The 20,130-nt window shown below is 42.3% G+C and overlaps 2 protein-coding genes across 8 annotated transcripts; one reads left to right on the forward strand and one right to left on the reverse strand.

Moving 5' to 3' along the window:
* Positions 1-1,036: 1,036 nt before the first annotated feature.
* On the reverse strand, positions 1,037-10,875 carry ddx42 (DEAD (Asp-Glu-Ala-Asp) box helicase 42; the record flags this gene model as incomplete). Its single annotated transcript, XM_080775160.1, has 18 exons — positions 10,787-10,875; positions 9,467-9,691; positions 9,183-9,333; positions 7,972-8,033; positions 7,596-7,632; positions 7,078-7,230; positions 6,619-6,723; positions 6,018-6,137; positions 5,740-5,916; positions 5,430-5,558; positions 5,209-5,308; positions 5,076-5,123; positions 3,965-4,062; positions 3,561-3,837; positions 3,106-3,332; positions 2,906-3,013; positions 2,082-2,183; positions 1,037-1,948 (listed from the first exon to the last, which is right to left on the reverse strand). Exons 2-18 carry the CDS (start codon positions 9,682-9,684, stop codon positions 1,037-1,039), a joined length of 3,024 nt encoding a protein of 1,007 aa, XP_080631286.1. The 5' UTR covers positions 9,685-9,691; positions 10,787-10,875.
* Positions 10,876-11,397: 522 nt separating this feature from the next.
* strada (STE20 related adaptor alpha) lies at positions 11,398-20,117 on the forward strand. Of its 7 annotated transcripts, XM_080775637.1 has the most exons (14): positions 11,404-11,535; positions 11,727-11,891; positions 12,148-12,212; positions 12,535-12,592; positions 13,913-13,941; positions 15,953-16,055; positions 16,182-16,303; positions 16,571-16,679; positions 16,788-16,911; positions 17,045-17,216; positions 17,686-17,790; positions 18,566-18,828; positions 18,929-18,971; positions 19,092-20,117. In XM_080775637.1, the coding sequence occupies exons 3-14, from the start codon at positions 12,177-12,179 to the stop codon at positions 19,245-19,247; spliced, it is 1,320 nt and encodes a 439-aa protein (XP_080631763.1). In that variant the 5' UTR covers positions 11,404-11,535; positions 11,727-11,891; positions 12,148-12,176; the 3' UTR covers positions 19,248-20,117. The 7 variants fall into 7 exon arrangements, with proteins under 7 accessions (XP_080631768.1, XP_080631763.1, XP_080631766.1 ...); XM_080775640.1 differs by lacking the exon at positions 13,913-13,941; XM_080775636.1 differs by lacking the exon at positions 11,727-11,891.
* Positions 20,118-20,130: the final 13 nt, after the last annotated feature.

Consider the following 20,130-nt stretch of genomic DNA (forward strand, 5'->3'; position numbering starts at 1 on the left):
GGTCTTAACAAATCAATTCTACGCCTAAATAATCTATTTCATGCAAGAATCTTAAGCTACTTGGTAATTAGACTCCCAATACTATAGGCTAATCTATCTACCTTATGTAAATGGACTAATACAACAATTAATCACCCAAACTAACATAAATTATTAAACAGCCCAATAGAAAATAACCACACAAGGATGACAGTGTAGTAGATTTATTTTTTTAGAACATTTGTCTTTCTGTATGAATGCATATAACTGGGCTAAGGTTTCGCTTTTAGGTGCGCAGATGTTTAGCTGGGGCAAATACGCTGAGGGACACAGATTTACAAACAGCCATAGATAATAGATACAAAAATAGATGAAAAGGGAGTCTTAGTCAAAACTTGACACCCACTCATAACCTTTTCATACAAACAAAATGCAGCTTGATGACATCAATTTCAAGAGAATAAAAAACACTAAATGCCAAGGAAAGGCACTTTGCTAAAACTTAATAGACAAAAAAACTGTTATGACATGTTACATAACGCAAACACAATTCGTCATGGAACACCTTAAAAAAGCACTGTCTAAGAGTTAGCACTGTAGATTTAACAACACACTTAGCAAATCACCATTAAGAAAATACGTCATCAAATCTTTGAGCACAAAAAGCATGTAGAGATGTGTAAGAGAAGAAAAGACAACCAACACAATTGGAGAGCTCTCTGACAAAAGAATTAACTCTATTGCTCAAGTGGATTGACATTGATGAACATTCTCTGAATTCAGATTAAAACAGTCATGATATTATTATGTAAAGTGGCGGAATTATGTGGGCCTGTCTGATGCCAGGAGGGGTTTGAGCCCTATCACAACTGCCTCACCAGTATCACAGTATCATCCCTTATCGCTCTTCACTCAAGAACATCAACATACTATATCTGACGTTCACCAAATCATTAAAATCCCTCGCTTGTGCCAGCCTTCTCCGATATGCTGTCTGGCTCTCCGTCTACAGATTTTACTGCTGTGTCCAGATATTTTGTGTCATTTATTTTCTTTTTTAGTTGTCCCACCTGCTCTTTTTACGCTTTGGTGGATCTGGAACAGCAAAGCTGTCTCCCCCTTTATCCCCCTTCCCAAAGCTGTCTCCCCCTTTGTCTCCCTTCCCAAAGCCGTCTCCCCCTTTGTCTCCCTTCCCAAAGCTGTCTCCCCCTTTATCCCCCTTCCCAAAGCTGTCTCCCCCTTTGTCCCCCTTCCCAAAGCCGTCTCCCCCTTTGTCTCCCTTCCCCTCCCCGCTAGCCTTGTCTCCATCGTCTCGGTCACCACTCCTCCCATCATCTCGGTCACCACTCCTGTCACCACTCCTCCCATCATCTCGGTCACCACTCCTGTCACCACTCCTCCCATCATCTCGGTCACCACTCCTGTCACCACTCCTCCCATCATCTCGGTCACCACTCCTGTCACCACTCCTCCCATCCTCTCGGTCTCTGTCCCTTCTGCCTCCCTCTCCGTTACGGCTGCTGCCGTGGCGATCCCTGTCCCCTTGGCGATCACGCTCCCTGTCACCGTGGCGGTCTCGGTCGCCGTGGCGATCCCGCTCTCCTCCGCTGCCGTGCCGGTGGTCACTCCTGTCACCGTGGCGGGAGTGACCGTCTCCGTGGCGCCCTCTGTCATCTCCATGCCTGTCCCGGGAGCTGTCCCTGGGTGACGACGGGGCAGGAGGAGGGTACGTAGTTTGTGAACTGGGCTGGACTGGACTGCTGGGCACCATGCTCAGGGAGCCAGCACTGGCGAAGCCAGCCAACTTGGTCCCACCACTGAGAGCAGGTGGAGGGGCCATGGGTGAGGCAGATTCTGTGGGCACCGAGGTCATGCTTCCAGCACTCGTCCATCCAGAGCAGCTATTGGACTTGGCGGTGAGCTTAGGAGGGACGCCAGATGCAGCCACAAAGTGGTTTTTGTACTGGGCCTGAGGAAAGATGAAGACTCGGAGATAAATTACCATTTATCTCGGAGTCTGCCATGTTGAGGGAAAACAAAACCAAAACACATGGAGTCATTGAGGACTCAACGGCATACATGATGAGAGGCAGTGGGAATACCTGAAAGGCTTGTTTCATTGCTGACATGCGGTCTCCCATAGCTCCCGAGGTTGGTTTGCTAAAGCTTTCAAGCATGCTCGATGACAACCCACTACCGCGTTCCTGGAAATGAATACAACAGTTAGTAATATTACGAGTCACACTGTGACTCTAGTAGTTCATCTATAATAAATGTACAAAGAAAGCTCTTTTGAGTGTGCTATTGTGTAGATTCATGTCAACACGTGATCAAGCCAGCAGTGATCAGACAGCTTGCTTGATAAAATTCTGTTAGGATATGTGTCTTCTGAGACAGAACTGAAATTAAATCCAGCTGAGAAAGGGTAGTGAACTTTGAAAGCTATAGTTTTATTATGTACCGTATACAAGTATTATGTTGGAGCTGTTTTTATCACTGTGATGCTCATCTTTAACTGAATTTTATAACAAAGGTTATACTAAATTGCTTGTATTAATTAGAGACCATTATTGATGCCAAAAGTGAAATTCAGTAGTCATAATTACTATAATTACTCAAGTCCTTGAGCTTATATGTAGTAGTGGTCTCCGAGGAGTGACACAATAAAGGCCCGGACCGCTACGCCAGCAGGCCGGTTAGGGGAGTTTATCGCCCGTAATATTACTCTCAGGCAGCTCTTACTCACAGATCATGTACGTGTTGCATGATGGACAATTCAGCGATAAATGAAATCTGCGATACTGTGCCAATAGTATGTATACTCACTCAAACATTTGACATTATCATCATTACCATTAACATAATACAAAAATAGACGATATATTTACCAGGTGAATAGTTTATTTTTTATTTCTTTTACACTTACGCTTTCAGCTCCCAGGCCGGGTCTCTCTCTGTACCCCAAACCACCTCCTCCAATATTCAACTTCTTTCCTTTACCACTTTTGAAACGAGATTTTCTAAACCAGGGATTCTAGGGGGGTAGGAAAAAAAATTAACATTCGGAATTTACCATGTGAAATACACAGATGCGTGTTATTTTAGAACCTTGCTTATGTAATTCACCTGCATGGCCAAGTCCATCAGCTCTTTTGACACATTCTGGTTGGCCCCCTCCATATTACGGACGAGGTCACCAGCAAAATTATTATCTTTATTGGTGAGTAGGGTGTAAGCCAACCCCTTTTCTCCAGCACGACCTGTTCGACCAATCCTGTGTGTATGCGTGTCAATGTCTCTGGCAACGTCATAATTCACTACAGTGCGAATTGATGGGATATCCAAACCACGAGCTATGGATAAACAAATAAAACAGCAGATTAGGCATCATAAAATGACTATTAATTTGCTTCGGTAGTCAAAACAATAGACCGTATTGCGTATTACTATTCACACTGTGGCCATCTTGCCATCAAGTTAATGAAATGCCGACCTGTTGTCACCCTGCTTTTTCAATGCAAAATGCCGTGAATATGGTCTATTGCCAGGATTTGCCACCCTTATCACTGTCTGGCACTCACCAGCAACATCAGTGGCCACTAAAATGGGCAGGTTCTTCTTTTTGAAGTCAGCAATGACTTTGTTCCTCTCACTCTGGTCCATGTCTCCATGCAAGAGACCTAGGCTGTGACCTTCCTGGGTCAGATTCGTAGCTAGCTCATCGCAGTTGGCTTTCTTAGTGACAAAGATAAGCACGGAGCCAGAGGACGTGAACTCAACCAAACGTCGGGTCAACCAGCTCCACTTCTCTGCTCCACTGTGAAACAGCTCCACCATCTGGGTCACATCTTCATTGGCCTGCAAGAAGAGGGTGATGGGTGTTTAGGCTCCTTTGCCCTTTGTACTACAGAGTATGAGAGCTGCTTAAGTCTATTAGGCAACATGCTAACGCTTTAATAGGTGTTAAATGAGTGAGGGCACATACCTCTCCTATGTCTCCCTGCACCACACGAATGGGATCTATTAAGATGTCTCTGGCCAGCCTTTCTATCTTCTTTCGGAAAGTAGCACTGAACAGAAGGGCTGTAATGGCAGTCATGTTTAGATCCAAAGGAAAACGACAACTTATGTTGTACGTTAACACATACTGTATATCAAACAGCAAATTAGATACAACATAGTACATACTGGACTTGCAATTACCGGTATTACTAAAAACTGGGTGCTGAATCACTAGTGGTAAATACTAAGATAGCAATCCTCTTTCTTACCACCAATATACTACAGAGAGGTGGTAAGACAATCCTTCTACAGAGTGAGTCGTATAGACCTGATAGTATACTATTTTTCCTATGAAATGAATGTGTGCAATTGTTTGTGCTACCATCAATTTATTTCATTTATTAATAAATGACCTGATACCTACATTATGTGATCATGGCTCCCTCTGCTGGGAAAGACCTGTTGTGCTAGGTTGATATGTATGATTAAAGCTGCTATAAGTAATAATGTAAAAATATGAATGACCTTTACATTTTTTTGGTATTCAGACTGCCAGCAATGGGTAGAACGCTCCCGAAAAATATATAGTCTCTGTGACACATGTAGGGGCCGTAATCTGCATTCAAAGATGTTCCTAGAAGCCTTGTCATTGGTCGGAAAAAAAACCCGGTCGCAGTGACTAATCAATCAGGAAGCAGACAGGCAAATCGACCAATGACAAAGCTTCTAGGAAAATCTTTGAATGCGGATTGTGGCCCCTAGATGTGTCGGAGACTAATTTTCTTTGGGAGCGTTCTACCCATTGCTGGCTGTTTGAATACCAAAAAATAAAAAGGTAATTAAAATGACATATTATTGCTTATAGCAGCTTTAACTGCTATGACCCAATTGCCAATGCAAACTTTCTGTATGGCAATAATCTGTCAATGGAGTGCTGTCCTTAATTACAAAGTATCATATAATCTTTATTTACCCGTTAAATCTGATTCTTGAATACATTGTCTGGTATACTAATAAACATTTCCTTTTTTTATAGTCACCCTGTCATAATACACACAATCCCAATCCATCACATTAAAGGTTTATCTACTTACTCTGTCTATCTGGACGGACATGGCTAGCAACAGACCTCACTTGGTACTCTGAAATACAGAAAAGTATCATAAGAACTCAACACCAAACAAACCGAAAAAAGAATACATTTTACAACATGTCAGGCAAACCCACCAAAACCCATATCAAACATGCGGTCTGCTTCATCAAACACCAGGTACGTGACCCTCGCCAGAGACGTGGCCTTCTTTTTCACATGGTCAATCAGTCGACCCTGTGGGAAGACATAAACTGTTAAAATGACACTTTGCAGTAGCACATTAACATCCTGCTTCCTAAGAAATACATGGATTGATCATGCACAGAGCCGAACAGTTACCCAATTCCTTCCTTACCGGGGTGCACACCACTATTTCTGCGCCCTCCTGAAGAGCCTTGGCTTGCTCCCACATGCTGCCTCCTCCGTAGACCGCCACGGAACGCAAAGAGTAGGCTTTGCCAAACCGCTTACACTCGGCATGGATCTGTGCAGGATTTTTTATTCGTCATATTCTTTTGATAACTTTCTCCAAGATAGGATAAAAACTGCATTCTGGATTTCATCATGTAAATGATAGATTCTTAGATATCTTGTAGTTGTCTTAAGTATTACGTGTGTTTTCAATGTCTTCCAATAAATGTGAGCCCAGTTCCACATCGTCTTACCTGCTGACAGAGCTCCCTGGTAGGGCACACTATGATCGCTATTGGCCCCTCTCCGGCCTCCAGTTCCTTCTGGTCCATGATATGAACCAACATGGGCCAGATAAAAGCTGCAGTTTTCCCACTACCTGTCTTAGCTATTCCAATCATGTCACGTCCAGAAAGGGCTATGGGCACTCCCTACACCCCGGACAAAATAGAAAAATAGGTGGAATTAAAAGCAAAGAACAAAATGTGTTCTTTCTTCTTTCTATTATTTAATTCAAAACGGTTTACTATACCTGACACTGAATAGGTGTGGGCTGAGTGTACTCAGACTTGCGAATAGATTGCATTAGCTGCTCATCAAACCCAAAGTGGGCGAAGCTGGTACAAGGTTTAGGGGGGGCTGCACCAGATGCCTAGGGACAGTAAACAGAAGATATAAGAGAACGATACGATGTGTTAAGTTGCCAAGATTATAACAGCACACATGTTTTAGTATAACAGCATATCTATTTTATATAGACCTTTAATATCTTACATTCGTGGAACTGGTGTAATCAGGGACCTCTCATGTATACTACAGTGATTAACACTATTACAGTATTGTTCCATCATCACTATGTGTCATGTTTATATCAACAGGTTCTATTTTCTGTCTTTGTATTTTCATACAATTGTCATCACACAGACTATCATTCTATGCAAATTGAACATACTGTACGTACACTTTATGGAACACGGAGTGGGGAGTAAATGTATGGAGGAAAGAAAAGGTACAATAATGCTGTAAATGTTTATGTTCACTCTCCTCCCAGTTCTGTACAACTGTATAAATGAATGTGCTTATCAATAAACAGAAAATATAATAATAACAGCATATCTGTGTCCTGGACTTACCCGCAAGTTGAGTTTCTGTCTCAATTCCAATTCTTGAAGTGGTGTTAAAATGGTGAGCTCTTCATGCTCTATATAGAAATTCTTCTCAAATGGTGGATAGTCGATCTACAAAAAGAAAAAGCATGTTAATAAAACTAACAAAGCTATTGCATGAAAGACTTCAGTCTAATAATGGCTTAGCTATTGATAGCAAATCATTGTTTCTTGAATGCATAGATTTTTAACTATGATCCAGATTTCACACTCTTCATTTTCACTTTACCAAACATTTCAGGCCTTTGTGGCCAAAGGTGGTTCATTTTCACTTTACCAAACATTTCAGGCCTTTGTGGCCATGGTTCTGTGTTGTGAAGTCATGTATCTATCTAGTGGCATGAGCTGTGAATAGTCTACTTTGGAGGGGGCACACATAGTACAATACATACAGAAAGAAAGAAAAAATCTGTACTAAAACGTTACCTCAGAATGGTCAATGGGCGGTAGAGGCAGGATGATTTTCTTGGTGGTTGGGGGAATTGGGTTCCCATCACTGTCATAGTCGATCATCTCATCCTCTTCCTCCAGGGTCAGCCCGGCAGTCGGATTCTCTGCCATGTATCGAAAATATGCTTCCTGCAGAGAGTACAGAACAGAATTACATTGTAAAACACTGGGCTAGCTCGCTGCATAACACATGCTGCACTTGTGGAGTGACTCACCAATACCTGATGGGACGTTCATCTTCAGAATTAGAAGTCAAAGTTAACTTTCAACACACTTTCATCACATATAAAATTTATTCTGTTGTCACTTCAAGTGTGAAAGATTACCGTATATATGTTCAAATAAGTAAACATTGAAGATGATTAACCAAATACGCAACCTGCATGTTGCATACAAGAGGGTGTGAGAGTGGGAGCCGGGAGGGGGAATGGTTGAAATCGACACTTCTCTGATCAGAGATGTTGTGAATTTAGAACTTGGGATGGCTCACTCACTTGTTCATCTTCCTCTTCAATGTCATCACGAATACCCCTGAAAAGACAAGCGGAGAAAAAAAACTTCCCTGCGGCTCGTTCAAACACCAAATGCAGCCCACATCCTACTATGACTAAGGTCACTTATCTGATGAAAATCTTTAGTCAAATCGAGGAGTTTGTCATATGCCATCTAAGCCAATTGAATATATAAAAAGAATGATCATTGTAAACTATGAGGATAAATTATTTGCCAATAAAAAATAAATAAAAAATGCTAATTTATCTTGATTGATTTATTATTAGATGACCATGGTACAAATTTGGGCACCTGCATAAGGACCTTAGAAAGGACTAAAACAAATACAGTAAGCAAATAAACAAATGCAAGTCTTACTTTGCAGATTTCTTCTCCTTTTCCTTTTCTTCTAGTTTCCTCATGTCTTTGGCTGCTTGGCTCTGGGACAATGACAGAACATACATTTGTTTTAATCAGGAGGAAGATCTAAAGCACACTCTCTTAGGTCTGCAATAATTTGTTAACACGCAGCTCGCCAGAACCACAGTGACCGTAGGATTAAATTGTCTAGCAGTACTTGGTGAATGAGTGCTTCAGATAGTGATTCTGAACTTTGTGGCCATATTTATACTTAGGCCTCTTTTAGACGGCGACCATTTCCATATAACACGTCAAAGTCCCGTTGCGTTCTCATTTTTTTTGGACCATTTACATGAGAACGCACACTTGAATGAAAACGCTACAAAGTGCATGCATATACATGCCAGGTCGCTAGGTGGCGCGTGTCCTTGTGGGGTCCGTGTGACGCAGCGCATATATAAACCATAGACATAAGTCACGCATGCGTAGAACTACTTCCGTTCTTCTTCTACACAGAAAGTAAACAAACGTCGCGTCCTCATCACTAGCATGGTTGTTGTTGTTCGTTTCCCCTAGCAACTGACGCATGCCTATGACACCATGTAAAAACGTAGGACACGGGTGAGCCGACCAGAGCTGACGTAAGCCATGATGTCACAATTTTTGCGTATCCACCGTTTTGCCTGTTTATATGGAGACCATAGGAAACGGCGTTCTAAAAGATTTCCACTCTGGGAGGTGGTTTCACTTCGTTGCGTTTTCACCTCCTGTGAACACGGTTCTCGTCTAAATGACAGCAGCAAACGATACTTTATTTTGCCGTTTTTTATGAACACCATCCTCGTGTAAAAAGCACCTTAGTCGTACGACAGACAAAAATAGCCAATATACAAGCACCTATATCAGGCTTCTTGATTAGGGTTGGGATCGTTTAGGATTTAAACAAATCCGGTTCCCTAACGATTCCCTCTTAATGGTTCCCTTTAACAACTCCTATAGGCGGTTCCAAATGGATCCTTACAGGTTCATTTGGTTCCATTTGTACACTTTAAGAGTTGGACCATGAAATGTAAGTTTGAGAACCACCAAGTATTGTACAATTATACAGCAGACGTGAAAGTCCACATACGAGCTCTGACAGCCAGAATCGGTTCCATCACATTTGGAAGCGATTCTGGTTCCTCGTGGTTCTGGATCCCCAACCCTCTGTCCTTGATGGCCCCGCTCACCTCGACCTCGGCCATGAAGGCATCCAGTGGGTCATCCTCGCTGTCGGAGCCACCGCCAGGCGGTAACTGCTGCCGTGTGGGCGAGTTCTCTGCCGGAATATATGGCAGATCAACATTGCTGCCGGACTCCTCTTCGTCATCCTCAAAATACCTAGACGATGAACATAAGAAAGACATGAGAGAGAGACCTTTTTTTGAGGAAGAAGCCGAGCCTATTGAATTTATATTTTACACACTGGTACTCCTACGGAGCAAATCTTTATGGGAGGGGTGCACACACTCACGCATTTTCTTCATCAAAATTGGCTCTTTTTGTCCCTATTTTGTAAAACGAAGGGAGCTGCTGGTTTTTCCCATAGGCCCCAGATGACCCGGTGGCTCCGAATGACGCAGCTTGAGGTAGGCGGGGTTCCTCTTTTTTCCCAGGATTACCTCCGAGAGTGAATCCTCCAAAACCAAAGCCTCGCTTCCCCCCCGTCGGACCACCCTTATTCCAGTTCATAACTGCACTGTGGTAGAAAAATGGAAGGAAAACAATCATTATGGGAAGTATTGAACAATCAAAATGTGACGCCAGATTCATAATCCCAGTGCCCCAATGGAACAGGCAGCACAAGGGTGACATGTTACTTATGTTTGTTAACGCTAACGGGTCAGGTAAAGTGTTTATTTATTCCACAAATGGAACCACGGTTCCATTGTGTTCCATTTGTGCACTCGAGTTAAATTAACTATGGATTTCCTAAGCCATCTGGGTCAGGAATAGGGGTCAGGCCTGCCAACATTTAACCAGATCCCCCCCCCCCCCCCCCCAAGGCGGTAGACTGGTAGAGTATAGATGTGATGTAAATCATGTAATTCCCTGTGTTCTGGTGAATTTAGGGAGTTTGATACTTATATCAGGCTTGCTTTACTAGCAACTTTAAAAAAAAAAAAGATGGCTATTGGCTACGTTTTTAAACTGTGTCCATTTAAAACTAACAGCAGACTACCGAAATTGATTGATGACTGAAACCATCCATATTGATAATAACCAGTGATCACTTAAAAGTGAATATAATATCCATATGTTATGATTGCATGGCATGTGCTGACCACACCCCCTAAATGGGGGGGGGGGGGGTAATGTAATTTCCTGTGTTGTGGTGAATTTGGAGAGTTTGATACCAAATCAAGGCGAAATCAAGGGAACTCCTGCAGAATCAAGGAAGGTTGGCAGACTTGGCAGCAGCCCTGCTGCGTAAATGCAGAATGTAAGGTCAAATGTTGGGTCCAACGCTGCGTGGTCTCATTTCAAACAACTATTACAAGCATCATATTATATCATATTTAGAGGACATGCTAATAAATGCAGCAGTTTGAGCAGAACCATGGTGTGTGAGTGACCACGGTACTAGTATTCAGTGACCACCACACCACCAGGACACCAAGGCGTCTTAATTGTTCAGGCCGCGACGGTGTGCGACGAACGATCGAGGCTCGACGGTGTATAAAACATGCTTTAGTTGGGTTGACCTCCACAACGCGGGCCGCACCGTAACGTTCTTAGTTTAAGCTGTGTGCGTTTATAACGCTTCATAGGACCACATGGACGACATATTTACCTGTTTGTTTTCGGATCCAAAATTATTTATGGTCCTCTTATTTTTTCCAGATCCGTCCGACCTGTTTGTTTGACGTCATTTACTATGCGACGCCGCGCACATATTGTCCGTCATGATCGGTCCGTACGGCGGTGTCGCGCGGCCAAAAAAACCCGCAGATCTACAAGCTCACGAAGCTGCGCGGACGCGGAGCGTCGTGACTCGTGAGTAGACCGCTAGACCTGAGTATAGTTTAAAATCCATTTTATTTGTTTGTTTTTACTATAGTCTTGAGAAACAATCCTGCTATTTGTCCCAACTCCCAAAGTGACTGGAAAAAGCACTGCCCCGTATAACATTTAAAAGCTGTAGTACGTGTACCCCGTGCAACTGTATATACTTTCACCATTTTCAACAGTTTTTATTATATTTTGACACTTGCTAAGTTGCTTTGGCAATGTAAACGTATGTTTTCCCCTGCCAATAAAGCTCATTTGAATTGAATTGAATTGAATTGAATTGAGCTTGTAGATCTGCGTTTTTTTCTTGGGCGCGCGACACCGCCGCACGGACGTAATGTAAACAGGAGCGCCGCGGCCAATCAGAGCAGAGAGCTGTCACCGCGCTGGAAGGGAAGGGAAAGATAAAAGTGCTGTTGTGTGTTTTTTCTCTCCCTCATATTGGCTTCATAAAGCGTTACATCGACTGACTGACGCGCTGCTACGAGGCGTTATTTCATCCCGTCGGTGCTGAAAACACGTCCCACACCGGTAGGTTACTTACTACTGGGGAATCTATTGGCAGAACCAGGTCTGTTTGTGATTGTTAATGTGATTTATGACCACAGCAGCAGGCTAACGTTAGCTTGTTCCCTTCCCTCCATCATGGCAGAAAAGAGAGGTCTGTCGTCAATCCATTAAAACGTCGTTGTTTTTAATGGTTAGTTTTTTCTCTCCTCCAGCGTCTGTGGAAATGCTTTCGGTGCAGCCTTGAATAACTCGTTGGTTGATTTCTAATAACACAGTTATTACGAGACAGACACTTGAGGTTCACATCATTAGCGGCGTCAGAGACAGCCTAAGTGGATTGGCAGTAATGCTTGAATGAGACTGTCACTGAATATCTTGTGAGTTTTTGATAGAAATAATATATTATTATACGTCAGTTTATGTTTCTCAGAATGAGAAAATTGGTCTTGGTTACAGGAGCAAAATTATTTAACTTAACTACTACCAATATTGTGTGTGCTCAAAATTCAAATACTAATATATATATATATATATATATATATATATATATATATATATTGTTGACATCAGGAGGAGTTTATCTTGGTCCCTGGTCCTTACAGGGGTCCCCACTAACAGTACTTTTCTCCACAGATATTCCCTGGTTGGGTTTTTGAAATTTAATGTTTATGCTGTCAACTGGATTCATGTCTTTTCTCGTAAGTGAACAAGAATAATACAGTAATACTGCACATCATGAGCACTACTTAATCTAAGCCGTACATATGTTGTCACCACTGAAATGGGAATGCATTCTTTAATAAAAAATAAATTTGTTTTATGATGATGTATTTTTAGGCTATATTCTGTTTCTGAAACTTTGAATTCACAGCATCACATTGTTTAGATAGGCCTACTAGTTAACCAGTAGAATAAGCGAGAATCATTTTGAGAACTAATGGAAAATGTAAAACCGCTCCTTAAATTCTTTTGCATTTTCTCTTTTTTCCATGTTTGTAATTATACTTCTGTGTCTGTCAGCGTTGGGTATCAGAAAAATTGAGTGTGGAGAGCCTGCGGGATTTGGAGTTATTTGGAGGTGAGATCCCAAAACAAGCCAAGTTACTAAAGTACACAATATTCTTAAGCCACAGCTTCAAGTTCATACGTCACCAGATGTCAAACATACGTCACCAGATGTCAAACACACACACCAAAAACAAACTAACATTTAATATAAATTGTAACTTTGTTCTCAAAGACAAATTGCTTTGCTTTGCTTCCTAAAATCAACACACAAAGCAGTGTGGGTATTATATGTTGATTTCTGTTCCGCGACTGGTTTAACCTCAAAGCTTGTGTGCATTTCTGTTACATAGGTGGGCAGTAGCCCTACTACAAGCAGTCATGTGTCTTGTACTGTATGCTTTCCGCTGTTAATCAATGCTTCAGGTTGTTTGTTGTCCTAATTTCTTCTAAATGCACAAGGTTGTTTTCCTTTTTTCTGCTTTTTGCATAGTTTTATCACTGATAATCAAAAGCATCATGATTGAAGTTACTCAAGATTACTTGGGTTAGGGAAAGTATAAAATGTAAATGTCAAGTGTAACTTATTTGACTATATATACTTATTTATATTATATTTGATCCTGACTGACTAACTATGATGAACTACATCATGGAATTCAGTAAATACTGGTTATTTTATCGTCAGGTTTTGTGTAATTTTAAAGAAGCCTATTCTACTAAACCGTATGAATTGAATGATTAAACAAACCATTTTTCTTTGGCACAGAGATTATAAAAATGTAGGTATCAAATAGAATGTAGGTGTATGTATAAATGTAGGTGTCAAATAGAAAATATATGGGGTGGTGTTTTGGTGTAGTCTTTGTTTTGCAAGCTTTGCCTCATTGTCATTTTTCCTGCTGGCATATCATTGCATTATGGTGCATGTTTGTACAAGCATATCATTTTAGTTTTGGATGTGCTCTGCTCCCATATTACTTGCATAATACTACATATATCTGGAAGAACAAAAATACATGCAGAGGCTTATATATTTTATTTTCTAAATCCCTACATTATAGCATTTTGTTAAAAAAAAAAAAATAGTATATGTGAATGCTTTATTAAGGTTTGTGGAAACAAACTGACCGACCAAATCATATTGAGACTGTTTATTTTGAGAAACGCTTGTACTGCCGTGGCAAATTTTGGCTGTAATGATATCTCTATATCCAACCCAATGATCAGTTTTACATGAAAGTAATTAGTGATCAAGTGATGATCACGCCCATCAATGAGTAAGACTGCGAGTGGATACATGGATCCTTCTCTTGTGCTGTGTGTGTGTGTGTGTGTGTGTATACCGGTATGTGTTTTATTTCATTTCATTGATGTGGTTTTTCTGTCCCAGAACAAGCTCAGGGACCCTCTCACAGGAAAGTAAGTGTGGTAAAGTTGTCACAACTTTGTCATCCCCCGTGAACCTATATATGTGTGTGTGTGCGTGCGTGCATGCATGCGTGTCCACATTGTGAGAATATATAACGGTATGGAAAGGATTCCACCAGCCCTGAGGCTGTGCATTTTCCACGCATGAGCATTTGGTTCATGACACTGCTTAATGGCCATCCCACTTCACTCACCAGGGCAACTATTAGAGAAGATGGGGGGGGGGAATGGTAATGGTAATCTTTGTGCCAACACAAAATAAAACTATTTATACTAGTCAAAAGTAATTTGGACATATTATATGCTTACCCCGCCCACAGTTATGAGAAAAAGCCAAATATTTATATATATATATATAAGGGTATTTTCCACCTGGCCAGGCACATCATCCATTTTCACTGAACACACATACAGTGGATTTTGGTTCAGACTGAGGGGATTAAATAATCCTCTTATACCTCCTGCCTAAATGGGTCCAAACTCAGGCTTTAGTGTGGCGTTTGTACAGTATGTGATGTTCCAAATAACATTTGGTCTGGATAAAAGTGTTTAGTCCCTCACTAAAAGTTGTGACTTAATTTAGATGAAACTTACAACTGTTTAATGTTGTGTGAGTAACTGAATGTTAATGTTTGACTTTTTACACTGTTTGTTAAAATCACACTTTGGTTAAATGTCAGTTTGTGACTGTAGGGTGGATGGACTGGTTAGTGTTCAGTCGTAGTGAATAGCGATGCATGGCAACCCCGTCTCAGTGTGATAGTCATGGCAATCGTAATGGTACCCCGCAGAATTAGACTGGATAGACTGGGAATGTTTATAAAGTCATTATTTGTAATTTGGCTGGTAAATAATATGAACGTGACTGCTATACTACTGCATGTTTGCATTCATGCCAATAAGACTCAGAAAGTTGGATCACAAAGGCTTAATTTTGGCTGAAGGAGCAGCAACTGAGGACATCCATTTTGGTCTCGTGCACTGTTCACACAAAAAAAATTCTATACTACAAATTCTATACTACACATCATGGTGGCTCTTTATATGCGCTCTAATTCTGGGATTGTGCCTCTTCACTGGTCACCATGGAAACACCAAATGCTTAGACAGCTTTTTGACCCCCACCACCACCAGCACCACCACCTTTTTTGCAATGAGAAAATATGATGCTGTCGTTGCTATTTACTGTATCCATTTCCCTCATTTAAATGGCTGTTTTATTAGAAATCCAGAAGCCTTCAAATCAGAAGCCTTTAAATATACTTTGCTGCGCAACCATTATGGTGCTCAAGAAGAAAAAAACGTATTCTCAACTGCCTTTCTTTTCTCCTTCATTTGAAAGTAACATTTGTATGATGCGTTTTGAGGAAGCACAACTTGTGAGAAATACCTGGTTCCTATGAGATATCTTGTGCCTGTGATATCAATTGTTGATGGGTTTGTTTTTAATGTTTTATTATCGCTGTGGTGCCATTGACAAGCCATGTTTTGTACTTTTTTTTATTCAAAGGGTGTTCACTGTTTACTCTATAAATGTCATGTGTACTGTGGTGTTGGGTTCCTTAAACAAAGTCAGGATTACAGATGACATGAACAATTTGTTCATGTCATCTGTAATGAAGGACAACCAGCTGTTATGTATACCCAGTTAATTGATGATGTACTACATTATATGCTTTTACCTGACACACAGAAGGCCATGCAGCAGGTATAGGCCATAGCATAATGGCTTGTCTGAATATTCCTGTCATGTACAACAGTTGTGCCATGACAATAATTAGTGGACAAATTCTTATAAATAATAGAATACTTTAAAAGCAGTGAATTGAGGGACTTGTGTGAGAGGGGACTGATTCAGACAGAGATGGGTACGCGGTACAACTTGTTGAGTCACAAAATGTAACGACGCTTCTAGTTGCCATTCTCATAGGTACTTGAGGCACAGTGCTGCACATCATAGCGACGTTGGCCTTCCATTAACCTTCATTCTCCTCCCCCTCAGGCCCATGAGGAGAGCCAGGAGAGCCTGACCCCACTCCCCCATAGGGACACCATGGGCAGCTTCCTGCCTGACCACAATGCCTACGAGCTCCTCACCGTCATCGGTCAGTAAACTAATATTTAGCTACCACCACCAGCAGCAGCAGCACTGTGCTGTTTGTCAGGGAAGGGTTGAAGATGTGTTGTGTGTAGATTGTTCCCCCATTGATGTGTGTTACATGTCATGTCAGGTCGAGGTCTGGAGGACTTGATGACGGTGAACATGGCCAGGTACAGACCCACAGGGGAACACGTCGCCATTCGCAGGATTGACCTGGAGTCGTGCACCAATGACATGGTCGCCTACCTGCAGGTCTGTGCATACTAGTGTCTCCTGGGTTCAACCATGGCAGGAATGACTTTATTGTTCCTGGGCAGCACATTCTTTTTAGTTATCATCTGTTGATATGATGTATTGATATTATGTAGAAGCCTTTTCAGCCTTTCTTGCCTCATTTGGGTCCATTTATGCACCCTCTCTTATCAACATTCCTCTATTTGCCCACTCTTATGCCTAAGATTCGGCAATACACGCATATATTTGTTATTTAATGGTGTTCTCTCCGTCTCTTCCACACAGGGTGAACTGCATGTGTCCAAGTTGTTCCATCACCCCAGTATATTACCTTATAGGAGCATCTTCATAGCTGAGAATGAGCTATGGGTCATTACGCCATTCATGGCTTACGGTGAGAAACAAATAGCCTTATGAATCCCACATGTTATAGGAAATCATGAAGGAAATAATGTCATCACAATGCCCTGGCTGAGACCCTGACCTTTTGATCACTCTCCAGGGTCAGCTAGAGATCTGATCAGCAGTCATTTCACCGAGGGGATGAACGAGCTGGCCATCGCTTATCTTTTGCTCGGCATGCTCAAAGCTCTTGAATATATCCACCACATGGGCTATGTACACCGGTAAGTTCTCTCTCTCTCTTTGTGCTGGCACACACACACACACACACACACACACACACACACACACACACACACACACACACACACACACACGTTATAATATTCAGACCAGTCACTTCCTGCCTCTCTTTAGGAGTGTGAAGGCCAGCCACGTGTTGATCTCGGCTGACGCACAGGTGTGCATGTCAGGTCTGCGGAGCATCTTCAGTCTCATCCGTCATGGCCAGCGGGTCAGAGTGGTCCATGACTTCCCCCAGTACAGTGTTAAAGTTCTGCCGTGGCTCAGCCCGGAGGTGCTGCAGCAGGTGAGGCATTCAGCAACACCTTACCGTACCATTACATGGTACCTACAGTAATATCACATAGAAACGTATGACAGTTTTCAAAATGCCCTTTTCCAATAACATTAACTACATTAAAATGCTCAAGGGTGTAATAATGTGTGAATTAATAGGTTAATACTGGTGTAAGTCAGCAAATTGCTGAAGAAATGTACACATTTGTTAATTTATGAAGTTTGCAACAAAGTAGCTCAATTTGTCAATGGCTTAAAACACTTCCTTTAGTCCGTTTACTCCAACAGTTAAATATTCCAATATAGTCATTGGAGTGTCTGTACTGTGCTCTGCACACATGAGTGAGCAGATGATCTCAATGTTACAGTATCATGAGAGGATACGATGAATTTGACTGTAGACTGCATTACGATTCTAATCTGATTTAATTAGAATCATTACTACTGTAATGATGATTGGGATGATTTGTGTTTCTCAGAATCTACAGGGCTACGACTCCCGGTCAGACATCTACAGTCTTGGCATCACAGCCTGTGAGATGGCCAACGGGCATGTCCCCTTCAAAGACATGCCAGCGACACAGGTGGGCCGAGGCTTGATAAGTCGTGACTCAGCCGTTCAACCAGTCCAGTTTTGCCCATATACTGTAGCTAGCTAATATGGTGCCCCCCAGCCAAATGGTGCACTGTGACTGGCCAGTCGCTGTGATTGACAGCCTACACCTAACCTCAGTAAAACTATACCTAAACCTAACCCTAACCTCAGTAAAACTATACATAAACCTAACATTAACCTCAGTAAAACTATACCTAAACCTAACCTCAGTAAAACTAACTCAGTGGCTGGGGGGGGGGGGGGCGTTTCCAAGAACCCGAATCCGAGGAAGATACCATATTAGCCTGTAGCTATCAGCCCCTCTTAGGCCCCCATTTACACTGGCAGGCAGACAAATCTAGCCTTAATCAGATCTGATTGGTTTAAATGAGTCTAGACAGGTCACGTGACTCATTTAAACAAATCCCATTCCAATCTGGATGTGGCTCAGATCTGAGTCAGGCTGGATTTGGCTGCCAATGTAAATTGGGCCTTAACCCATTCTGGGCGGGAACCCCTTTTGGTGTTAGCATTACGTTGTGCTTTAGCTATTGAAAAATAGCAGATCTACAAGCTCATAGCGCGCCACTCGGTGGCGCGCTATGAGCTTGTAGGTCTGCTATTTTTTAAAACTGTCAGGGTTTAGAAGACATTTTTTAGAATCTGATCTCAGGTCAAAATGCATTAAAGAACCACCAATCTTCTGTGCGTTAGAATCTGATCTCAGGTCAGAATGGGTCCTTAAACTCCGCCTTGCTCCACAGATGCTGCTGGAGAAGCTGAACGGGACGGTGCCGTGTCTGCTGGACACCACCACCATCCCCCCGGAGGAGCTCTCCATGAAGCCGTCCCGCTCCGGCGCAGACTCCGGGATCTGCGAAGGCCCCGGGGCCAGCGGGGCCGCCGGCCGTCACTCTAACGGAGGAGAACCGTCGTCCTCCTCGTCGGGACACCCTTACAGCCGGACGTTCTCTCCGCACTTCCACGCCTTCGTGGAGCTGTGTCTACAGAGAGACCCCGAAAAGAGGTGAGCCCAAAAATACCTAGTATGTGTGTTTGATATGGTGGAGAATAATACCTTCCTGATGGCCAAAGTCATTCATTAAATATGAAATTATCCCTTTCAGACCGTCTGCCGCAGCTCTCATAGGCCACTCCTTCTTCAAACAGGTGAGTAGGATAGAGATACAGTTCTGACGGAACACGTGAATTGAAAATATCATCAGTTAAAACATTATAATTTCCATAAACTGTCAACTGTTTTTTTTTTTTTTTTTTAATCAACTCCAGATTAAGCGCCGGCCATCAGAGGCCCTTCCCGAGCTGTTACGGCCTGTGTCGCCCATCACCAGCTCCGATTGCTCCCAGCCCCAGGACTCACAATCTGGCCTGGCCAGCCTGGAGTCTGGCCTCAGCCACTTGGATGTAGACGACTGGGACTTCTGACAGTTGGGAGCGGACATGGAAAGATGTATAAAAAAAGGGATTTTGACAGCAAAATACTGAGCTTTTCTTTTGTAATGCCCCTTCTCCCCCTTGTAAATAATTCAGATCTTAAAACTAAAAAGGGAGCGTCTCCTCTCTGAGTGACTTTAAAAGCCAGCAGCCATTTTGCCTCTTTGATGTCTCTTGCAAAGCTTTCGCTCTACTAGATATGCACAGACTGTTGCACTGATGACCTCTTTCTCACGAACACGCACCTATCTACCAGTTGTTTTTCCACTCATCACAAGCCACCCGGAGCTGCAACAGGACTCTACCCCTTACTGGAGCCGTTAGACTTAGAACAGAGCAGTTTATGGATCTCTAGATTATCATGAAAGATCAGAGGAAAGCTTCTAAAAAAGAATATTCAGCGGGGGATACTCTACCTCTTGTATGATCACAGCTACTTTGTGTCTCCATCTGCTTCATGCAACATCAGAAGTTCACATGGTTTTCCCAGAACTAACTAAAAGATGGAAGGTTCCACTCGTTGGTCCCAAGGGATGACATAATGTACAGCATGTGTATGCATCCCTTACAGAAGGCCTCTCTCTGCCTGTTATGTTCCGCCTGTTTTGTGTTCCTATATGTCCCATGGGGGGCCAGTGTTGTTGCACAGGAGTTAATGTTTATTTCCAATCTCCAAGAACGAAGGACTGTCTAGTTCCTGAACCTAACTTTGGGCAATGTTACAAAAAAAAGTGAATGTTAATGGTGCTTGTTGGGAAGTTTTTATCTGATTGCATGTACATATTAATGGAAGAGACCAGAAAAAAAGTGTTACAAATGTCAATATTGACTATTTTACTTGATAATAAACATTGTTCACTTACATGTCTCGATT

The sequence above is a fragment of the Protomyctophum bolini genome (genome assembly GCF_963924005.1).
Source record: "Protomyctophum bolini genome assembly, chromosome: 11".
NCBI lineage: Eukaryota > Metazoa > Chordata > Actinopteri > Myctophiformes > Myctophidae > Protomyctophum > Protomyctophum bolini.

What these genes read in the sequence shown, in the direction of transcription:
- strada (XM_080775637.1), top strand. Translation starts at nt 12,177, where the DNA reads ATGTTTATGCTGTCAACTGGATTCATGTCTTTTCTC. An exon ending in GCCCGGAGGTGCTGCAGCAG is followed by an intron (nt 17,217 to 17,685) that starts GTGAGGCATTCA and finishes TGTGTTTCTCAG; the next exon opens with AATCTACAGGGCTACGACTC. An exon ending in GCCACTCCTTCTTCAAACAG is followed by an intron (nt 18,972 to 19,091) that starts GTGAGTAGGATA and finishes AATCAACTCCAG; the next exon opens with ATTAAGCGCCGGCCATCAGA.